At 41.6% G+C, this 10,689-nt stretch overlaps 1 protein-coding gene across 1 annotated transcript; it reads right to left on the reverse strand.

The window, feature by feature from the left end:
- Positions 1–6,648: 6,648 nt before the first annotated feature.
- LOC102413111 (zinc finger RNA-binding protein-like) lies at positions 6,649–8,207 on the reverse strand. The gene has a single exon (XM_044937570.1). The coding sequence runs from the start codon at positions 8,013–8,015 to the stop codon at positions 6,825–6,827; it is 1,191 nt and encodes a 396-aa protein (XP_044793505.1). The 5' UTR covers positions 8,016–8,207; the 3' UTR covers positions 6,649–6,824.
- Between the last annotated feature and the right edge of the window lie 2,482 nt (positions 8,208–10,689).

Below are 10,689 nucleotides of genomic sequence, written 5' to 3' on the forward strand. Positions count from 1 at the left end.
ATTTCCCAGAGCCTGTCGTTTTTTGGTTTTTCATTTCTTTTCCTTAAATTTGGGAAGTTTTCAGACACTGTTTTTAAAATAAAACTTTTAAAGAAAATGACATTTTATGTCTTAATATCTGTTTGGAGACCCCCAAGATAACTGAAAGTACTGCAACATGGTAGCAATATACTTATTAAAAATAAACTTTACATTTTGCAACAGTTTTTGGATTTTTAGAATTACTATAAACAGCGACAATTCTCATATTATTATCATTTTATGTTAATATGGTACATTTATCACATTAATATACTGATATTGATAATAATCATTAAACAAAGTCAATGCTTTATTCATACTGTCTCAGCTATTCTCTAATGTCCAAGATCCCATCCAGGATACTGACTTATATTTAGTAGTCATGACTTCTTAGGATTCTTGTGGTTATGACAGTTATGTAGATGTGATTTTTTAATGCTCCTGACAATCTGAAAATGATATAGCTATTCCCGAGTTCTCTTGCTTACTGTTAGAATGATAAGATTTTTCCCATCGCTTTGCCCTATCAGAAACAGTCAATATAAAATGGATTAATATAAAATGAGGACATACATATATCTGGGCTGATCCATGTGGATGTATGTCAGAAACCAACACAATATTGTAATTATTTTTAAATTGAAAATAAAAAAATTTTAAAATATGTTCCTGTTGACAATACTTACTTGTAAATTTATAAAATCCACTATGACATTTATTTGGAATTTGTAGACCATTCAGGGCTTCCCTGGTGGCTCAGAGGTTAAAGCGTCTGCCTGGAATGCAGGAGACATGGGTTCGATCCCTGGGTCGGGAAGATCCCCTGGAGAAGGAAATGGCAACCCACTCCAGTACTATTGCCTGAAAAATCCCATGGACAGAGGAGCCTGGTAGACTACAGTCCATGGGGTCGCAAAAGAGTCGGACAGGACTGAGCGACTTCACTTTCACTTTCACTTTCAGAAAGTGATTATTGAAATAGTTGCATTAAAATCAGTTATGTTTGTAGATGCTTTCTATCCATTACAAGAAGCTTCTTTTCCTGCCTTCTATGATTGTAACAGAATGTTTTATAATAAGCCAATTAATTTCTCAGGCTTCTTTGGTGGATCAGAGGCAGGTTGGATCCCTAGCTTGGAGAGATCCCCTTGAGAAGAAACTGCAACCCACTCCAGTATTCTTACTTGGGAAATCCCATGGGCAGAGGAGCCTGGTGGGCTACAGTCCATGGGATCACATAGAGTCAAACACAGCCGAGCAACTAAGCATGTAATATCTATGGAGCCTTTGCTGTGTACTGGCCACCCTGCCTGGGTTCTGCCAATATTATGTAGCTGCTGCTGCTGCTGCTAAGTCGCTTCAGTCGTGTCCGACTCTGTGCGACCCCACAGACGGCAGGCCATCAAGGTCCCCTGTCCCTGGGATTCTCCAGGCAAGAACACTGGAGTGGGTTGCCATTTCCTTCTCCAATGCATGAAAGTGAAAAGTGAAAGTGAAGTCACTCAGTCGTGTCCGACTCCTAGCGACCCCATGGACTGCAGCCTACCAGGCTCCTCCGTCCATGGGACTTTCCAGGCAAGAGTACTGAAGTGGGGTGCCATCGCCTTCTCTGATATTATGTAAAGATAGACTTAAATACCGCTTCCAATGACTCCATCTGGCCCTTGGGAGACACTTCTGGCTCCTAATCAAAAAGGGCTAAGGATTTTAAAATATTTTTTATTGTGGTAAATTTATACATAGCATGACATTCCTCTTTTAACAATTTCAAGTGTACAATTAAATGGGATTAATTAGATTCACAATATTATAGAACTGTCACCACTCTTTTCAAAATTTTTCATCCCTTTGCAAACATCTGTTCACACTGAACAATAATCTGCCCAACCCTACCACCCAGTCCATGGTATCCTCTAACCTACTTTCAACTGTCTGTATGAATTTGCCTATTCTACACTTACCATATCTGTGGAATCATATATTTGTCCTTTGTGTCTGGTTTATTTGATTCAACATATGTTTTCAAGATTAACCATCTTGTAGCATGCATCTAGAAGACACACAAGCATAGAAATAACAAGGTTTCCATTTTCTTTTGGTTTGATAAGAAAAATTTAGAAGCAGCCTTTGCTAGCCCTCTGTAGTCAGGTGCATAATTCACTGTATGTCTTTCCAGCCACATCTTCAATATTTTAGGGGAATATTGCATTTCCCCTCCTCCTGACAAGCCTGCCAAGTAATGGATGTGATGTTTCAACAAATGAGTGAGTGAGAATGTTCTGAATCCTACCAGACAGAAGAGTATTAAAAAGGCTTTTCATCACAGACCATTTACTTTCTACACAGAATTAAATTAAGTGAAATAAGAAATTATCCACACTGATTTCTCGGACCTCTAATAGTAACTTTCTTTTCTCAGTGGGTGAATTACTTTAAGATCAGAGCAGTGCAATTGTACACTCCCTTCCAAACCTCATCAAAGAAGCTCAGCATCTCAGGTGAGAAAGACAGAAAAAAAAAAAAACATATTTCTAGGCTCAATCGATGTAGAAACAAACTGTTCACCATTCCTCTCCCTTCAGGTCACTCTTTTCTGATAAAAACCCAACATGATTGACAGTAATAGCAACAATCTACTACTTCTCCTTTCTCACTTCAGTATCTGAAGCCTTTGCTTCTTTTATTGCATAAGGAACAATATGGAACATGCTTGGATCAACAACATGCATGAAACAATTAATATCAACAAGATATAATAGAATTAATAAAGAAGGGATGTCCCTACTGTCTGTTATACTTCCTTGTTCTTACTGAGCTACAGAATCTACTGTGAGCAGAAATGCTTCCACCTTGCAGTGTCTTGATTTCCTAGTAAGGGTTGGGGAATACACAGAACTGTACAAAAAAGATCTTCACGACCCAGATAATCACGATAGTGTAATCACTCATCTAGAGCTAGACATCCTGGAATGTGAAGTCAAGTGGGCCTTAGAAAGCATCACTATGAACAATGCTAGTGGAGGTGATGGAATTCCAGTTGAGCTATTTCAAATCCTGAAAGATGATGCTGTGAAAGTGCTTCACTCAATATGCCAGCAAATTTGGAAAACTCAGCAGTGGCCACAGGACTGGAAAAGGTCAGCTTTCATTCCAATCCCAAAGAAAGGCAACGCCAAAGAATGCTCAAACTACCACACAATTGCATTCATCTCACATGCTAGTAAAGTAATGCTCATCATTCTCCAAGACAGGCTTCAGCAATACATGAACCGTGAACTTCCTGATATTCAAGCTGGTGTTAGAAAAGGCAGAGGAACCAGAGATCAAATTGCCAACATCTGCTGGATCATCGAAAAAGTAAGAGAGTTCCAGAAAAACATCTATTTCTTCTTTATTGATTATGCCAAAGCCTTTGACTGTGTGGATCACAATAAACGGTGGAAAATTCTGAAAGAGATGGGAATACCAGACCACCTGACTTGCCTCTTGAGAAATCTGTATGCAGGTCAGGAAGCAACAGTTAGAACTGGACATGGAACAACAGACTGGTTCCAAATAGGAAAAGGAGTACATCAAGGCTGTATATTGTCACCCTGCTTATTTAACTTATATGCAGAGTACATCATGAGAAACACTGGACTGGAAGAAGCACAAGCTGGAATTTGCTGGGAGAAATATCAATAACCTAAGATATACATATGACACCACCCTTATGGCAGAAAGTGAAGAAGAACTAAAAAGCCTCTTGATGAAAGTGAAAGTGGAGAGTGAAAAAGTTGGTTTAAAGCTCAACATTCAGAAAACGAAGATCATGGCATCCAGTCCCATCACTTCATGGGAAATAGATGGGGAAACAGTGGAAACAGTGTCAGACTTTATTTTTGGGGGCTCCAAAATCACTGCAGATGGTGACTGCAGCCATGAAATTAAAAGACGCTTTCTCCTTGGAAGGAAAGTTATGACCAACCTAGATGGCATATTCAAAAGCAGAGACATTACTTTGCCAACAATGGTCCGTCTAGTCAAGGCTATGGTTTTTCCTGTGGTCATGTATGGATGTGAGAGTTGGACTGTGAAGAAGGCTGAGCGCCGAAGAATTGATGCTTTTGAACTGTGGTATTGGAGAAGACTCTTGAGAGTCCCTTGGACTGCATGGAGATCCAACCAGTCCATTCTGAAGGTGATCAGCCCTGGGATTTCTTTGGAAGGAATGATGCTAAAGCTGAAACTGCAGTATTTTGGCCACCTCCTGCCAAGAGTTGACTCATTGGAAAAGACCCTGATGCTGGGAGGGATTGGGGGCAGGAGGAGAAGGGGACAACAGAGGATGAGATGGCTGGATGGCATCACTGACTCGATGGACGTGAGTCTGAGTGAACTCTGGGAGTTGGTGATGGACAGGGAGGCCTGGCGTGCTGCAATTCATGGGGTTGCAGAGTCGGACACAACTGAGCGACTGAACTGTACTGAACTGAACTGAAGTCTGTAATAAGGTTTCAGAGGAAGGAGGAAATGTCATGTCAACTGCTAAGTCTGCAGTATTATGATGTCTCAATGGCTTTTCATGACATATGAAAAATTTGATTGAAATTTAATGTTATATCTTTAAAACATCCAAAGACTAGACTCCTAGTTTTCCCCACAATGATGGGAAGGTCCCTGTCTTCCCATGTTCTTCTGAACAGACTTATGGAGTGAGAACTGATCAGTCTACAAATGGTGTTGAGCCACAGGCACGTACTTAACTAAGGGATGGTGAGGCTTCAATCAGCAGGATCTGTATCTCACAAGACTCAAGCCTTAATGGATGGAGGTTAAGGACAGAGGAGAATTGGGTCACAGGATTTTGGCATTGGGTCAAATATGTTAGGGGAACAAAGTTGACACAATAAAGAACCACTCTGCCTCTGTAAGTGGCAATCTTCTACTGGCATGAAATGGCATTATGAGGCACAAGAAAGTTTTGTAGGAACTATACTTGCTGTTATGCCAGGAGCTCTGCTGGACTCAGCAGGTGCTCTTGGGATGAATATACATCAAGCTCATTCCTTGTGAACAGGTGACCAGACCTGCTGTCCACGTGATCAGCTTGGCAGCACCTCTACCTATGGTCAGTACAGCAAGCTTCACACCTCCTGAGTTAGGCCCTGAAGTCCTCTCTTAGCCCATAACTGAGTTCCCATGTTCACACTTTTCACTTGTGACCTTGTGTGCAGAATGGCGACTGTGGGACAGGAGCAGTGTGAGCCACTAGGTGAGCCCTAATTGTGCAAGCATCATCTACCATCACAGTAGGGCCAGAACCAAAGTAGGCCCCCTTTCTGAATTGGAATATGCCCAGCACAGTGCTGAGCAAACTCGACTTCATTCCCTTGCCCTGTCAATATTGCCCACAGTGATTTTGGTGAGCTAGGGGGTGGCTGTTAGAACCCCTGGCAGAGGTGCAGAGTAATGTGTGGTGGAGCTACCCAAGAACCCCAACAAGACACCTTTCCCTTCCTCTAGGAGGCTCTGGTCCCTCATCAAAACAAGGAGATAATACCGCACCCCTCCCTTGCACAATTGTTGTGAGGACTGAACAATACAGCAGGTGTGAAAGTGCTTGGATAGTGTATGCGACTGAATCCTGTGAGTGTATTCCCTTCAGTGCATATTTATCCCTTACCCTTGACTTGATTTTTGGCTCTAGGAGCTCTGCTCCTCCTTTCTCACTGGATTTGTTCATTTCTTACCCTCAGCATTTCCTACCAATGCTCTGTGGTAGGAAAAACTAATTTTGATCAAAGCAGTAACATGTTTGGTCCCCAGGTGGGACTTGGGATTTCTCCAATCCAGTCATGGCTACACCATTTCTCTTGGTCAAGTCATGATTTTTCCAGCCTCCTCTATAGCTAAAGGTGGCTCTGTGATCAAGTCCTGCCCAATGAGATGTATGGAGAATGTGTTGGGGACTTCTCTGGTGTTTGCCTTTTTTATTGAGAAGGCCAGATGTGGCACAGGAAGGTAGTGGTACTTGGAATGCAATAGAGATGCCTGGAGCTCTTGCAAAGACAGCTGTGTGACTGCATGAGGTTGTCACCTTAACCTGAAAAAAAGAGTGCAGCAGGGAAATGGAAGCCATGGAGACCTGTGATGTCCTGGAGCAGACGAATCAGAAAATGGGTGCTTCCTGACTTCTTATAGCAAACAAAAACAAAATGGAACAAACAAATGTCCAAAAAACAAACAAACAAGAAAAAAGTAAGGCCCTATTTATTTACCTTTAATTCTAAACTTTCACTTAAATTCATTTGAGTTAACTTTCACAAATTCTAATACTGGCTCTATATCCAGAAATTCTTATTTCATTAGTCTATTTTGTAAATTTGGATATTTTAAACAACTGTCTATTATAGATATTTTCAAACTGATACACAACAGGTTAACTATTATAATGTACTCCCATGTAAGTCTACCCAACTTCAAGTGTAATTTTTTTTTAAATACAGTAAAGATTTAATAGGACTAGTTAATAAAAGACACAAATATAGGGGGAGCTAGGGCAAGCAGTAAATAAAAACCAAAATAACAGGGAAAAAATCAGAACCATTGTAATTCCCCAAGCTGGAGCACAATTTTGCAGGGGGTGTGTGTCTTTCCATTCATATAATACCTAACACTGTACATTAAGATTTTAGTATCATAGAAAAACTTGGTTCTTCCATGAAATTCTTTAAATTCTCGATAATTTTTTCAAAGTAGACATCATTATGAATGAAAAACAGCCAACGAATGGGCACCTGTTGTTTTTTAACACTGTAGATTTACAGAAACTTTTTAAAAGTTATCATAATCTTTTTTTCTTTTTTCCCCTCAGCTTCAAATCCATCAACTCCATCACTATCCCTTCTTCGTTTTCTGTTGTTGTGGATGTTAAAATGCTGGTTCATCTGTGGTAGTGGATCCATGCCTAGAACTTTGTGTATCTGGCGGAATGCAAGGAGTCTCAATGCAAACTGTGCACTGGATGTGATGTCTTCACGCTGCTGGTCAGTCATTGTCGCCAAGGCATCAAAGGGATCCTTCTCATAAGGATCCAGAAGTCCAGGACTACCTTTAAGAATAATCCCTGAAGAAATGCACTCAAAATGCACTCTTCTCAGAGCATCTCCAGGGCTTTGAGGACTAGAAGCACTACTGCTTGCTTTCTGTACTAGTAACTCCATCGCCCAGCTTGGAAAATCAGACCAAGTTGGAACTCGTTGACAGAGGTCCCGGAGAATACGTGTGATAATCACACAGGACTGTAGACCATTAGCTCTAGCCTGGAACCACTTAGCGTGGCCTAGAGCAGCCAGAGCGTCAAGGCATTTTTGCCTGTCCAAGATGTCCGGTGGGTCTTTCCCCATACCTGAGGTTACATCTCCTTCCCTCATGTTCTCTTCTCGAATAATTGGAGATGTCAGGGTGATAGTGACTTGCATTTTGGGTTCCACACATGAGTTCAAAATTATTGCCGCTTCAGAAACAGCACATTTTATGTCATACTTCTCAGGACTTATAACAGCAAGCTGCTTGGGTAGGTTTTCTGCAGTACGGCTTAATAATGTCTTTGAAGGTTTCTCTGAGCACAGCAAAACAAGGTTGACATTTCTATCTCCTCGGAGAAATAATCCTTTCACCAATACTCCCACTCGCAAAACTCCCTTTAAAGCTCTGTCTTTACCTCCCTCTTTCTTATCATCTCCCTCTTTGCTCTTGCTCTTCTCGTGTTCAGATAAGCTGTCTGAAACAAGTTTTAAAGCACGTTCAGTGATAGAAACAATTTTCTGAACTGCCTGTAATTCCTTTTCAGTTGGATAAATGGTAGCATGCTTTGTCATTACGTAACGGTCATCAGATGAGTCAGGACGACGTAAGGGTGCAGGACCCTGTGGCTGAGGAGGCATGCCTGGTTGGACTCCCAGAAGGCCTAGTGGGCCCGGAGGACCATGAGGATAGCCTCCATCAGGCATTCAGTGGCGATCATCCCAATGATACTGTTCTTCCTCCATTCTTCTCCAGTACATGTCCTCTTCGTAACGTCTCATTTCCATTCTCCAGTGTTCTTCCTCTTCTCTTCTTCACCAGTACTCCTCTTTCTGCATTTGCTTTCTCATTTTCTCTTCTTGAATCTTTCTTGCTCTAATACTGGGCTTTACTTCTTGCAAATCTGGATTTACTTTATTTTTTAACTTTATAATATTGTATTGGTTTTGCCATGTATCAACATGAATCCACCACAGGTATACACATGTTCCCCATCCTGAACCCTCCTCCCTCCCCATACCATCCCTCTGGGTCGTCCCAGTGCACCAGCCCCAAGCATCCAGTATCGTGCGTCAAACCTGGACTGGCGACTCGTTTCATATATGATATTATACATGTTTCAATGCCATTCTCCCAAATCATCCTACCCTCTCCCTCTCCCACAGAGTCCAAAAGACTGTTCTATACATCAGTGTCTCTTTTGCTGTCTCATATACAGGGTTATTGTTACCATCTTTCTAAATTCTATATATATGCATTAGTATACAAGTGTAATTCTTGGTCAATTTTATTTCATGTAAACCTATTAATTTCCCCACCCCTCTAGGTTTTCTTCAGACAAATCTTAAACATTTTATCAGTTAATCCACAGATATTTCATAATATAGCTCTTAAAGATAAAGACAACTTAAAAAGACTACTTTAGTGACAAAATGCATGCCATTATCATGCCTCAAGTGTTAAAGTGTTAGTCACTCAGTCATGGTCTAATTTTTGTGACCCCATGGACTGTGGCCCACCAGGCTCCTCTGTCCATGGGATTCTCCAGGGGAGAATACTGGAATAGGTAACCACTCCTTTCTCCAGCAGATCTTCCCAACCTGGGAACGAACATTGGTCTCCTTCATCACAGGTGGATTCTTTACAGTCTGAGCCATCAGAGAAGCGTGTTATCATGCCTAGACAAGAGTTAATGGCCACTTAGTATCTTCAGTATTCACGGTAAAGTTTCCCTTGTGTGCTGTACTCAGTTGTGTTGACTCGTTCCTAACCTATGGACTGTAGCTTGCCAGGTTCCTGTCCATGGGATTCTCCATGGAATAATATTGGAGTGGGTTGTCATGCCCTTCTCCAGGAGATCTTCTGATTGCGGGTGGATTCCTTCCCCACTGAGCCACATGGGAAGCCCAAAGTTTCCCTTGTGTGGTGGTGTGTGTGCCTGCTCAGTCATGTCTGACTGTTTGTGACCCCATGGACTGCATTCTGCCAGGCTTTGTCCATGGGATTCTCCAGGCAAGAATATTGGAGTGGGTTGCCATTTCCTCTTCCAGAGGATCTTTCTGACCTAGGGATTGAACCCGTGTCTTCTTTACTCTCTCATAAATGTTAATGTTTTCACCAATTCTGGATCCCATTTAGTCTCAGGCACTGCAGTTTTTCAATATGCCTGCTAATTCTCTGTAAAATTCCCCCTCTCTTGCTCTCTGTTTCTCATGAGAAATGAATCCTTTGCTCTACAGGGTCATCCACATGCAGCATTTTGCTGATTTCATCTCATTGGCATCATTTAATACACTCCTCTGTCCCCAGCTTTTCCTGAAAATTGGAGTTTAGATCTTGTCTTCTGGTTCAGTCTTCTAATTTGGCAAGAATGGCTCAGAGGCAGTGTGGCATTCATCCACTGGGAGGGGAATACTGTATGGTTGTCCCTATTTTTGTAGAGCAAGCAGATACTGGTGCTCATTGCCTACAGTGCTTGTGTCATTTGAGGTTGAAAATGGAGGTATTTTCATTCTATCTACGCTTCTTCATTTATTAGATGAAATTCTTCTCTGATGAGACACTTCCCTCATCCACTGTTTGGTAACCAATGTTATAGTTCATGTGCCACACACAGGATAACGGTTTCATTATTCACCTCTGCTTACCCAATTTCCAAATAATGAATCTATTTCCTAGCATTTAATCATAGTGACCATGAGGTCTTTGTTCCTTTAGAGCCACTATGAACCCCATATTTAATCACAGCTGATGTGTTTTAATCCACTTTAGTTGTTAGTCTTATTGGCACTCAACTTGGCCCTACATGATGCAGACTCATAGTATGAATCTGCCCACACATGGGCAAGTGCAACGCAAGTGCTCAGTTAGCATGGGTTGCAGTACATCAAAGAACTGAGTGAAGTGTATTGACATCATGCTTGACTGTTTTATTACAACATTATATTACTGTGCTCATCCCTCCACCAGATGTTTGAAACTGGCATTATCCCCTTGGCTGTCTTGGGTGTGATGCATACTACGTTTGGAGACTGAAGAATGAAGACTCCCTCTCCTTCATTGGAATTTAATACCTTACTTGGGGGACAAGTGACTCAACTAGGCTCATGAACTTGATTACCTTTTAGTCTTACAAAAGTCCTTTCCCCACATGACCATTAATTCTTGCTCACACTGTTTTCTCTGTGCCATCATCTGCTATTGCTCTAGTTTCTGGAACCTTGCATGGCTCACATTTCCCCTTTCCCTGACATACTTCTCTCCTCCATATCATTGTACCAGCACCCCTGTGAAAGTCGTTTATCAGTTAATCTCCAACGGCTTCTTTATTCAGCTTCCTCCCTTCAATGGTTTCTCCAATCATGGCTGTGCACTTTGAGG

This window comes from Bubalus bubalis, chromosome X, assembly GCF_019923935.1.
Source record: "Bubalus bubalis isolate 160015118507 breed Murrah chromosome X, NDDB_SH_1, whole genome shotgun sequence".
Classification (NCBI taxonomy): Eukaryota; Metazoa; Chordata; class Mammalia; order Artiodactyla; family Bovidae; genus Bubalus; species Bubalus bubalis.

What these genes read in the sequence shown, in the direction of transcription:
- LOC102413111 (XM_044937570.1), bottom strand. Translation starts at nt 8,015, where the DNA reads ATGCCTGATGGAGGCTATCCTCATGGTCCTCCGGGCCCACTAGGCCTT.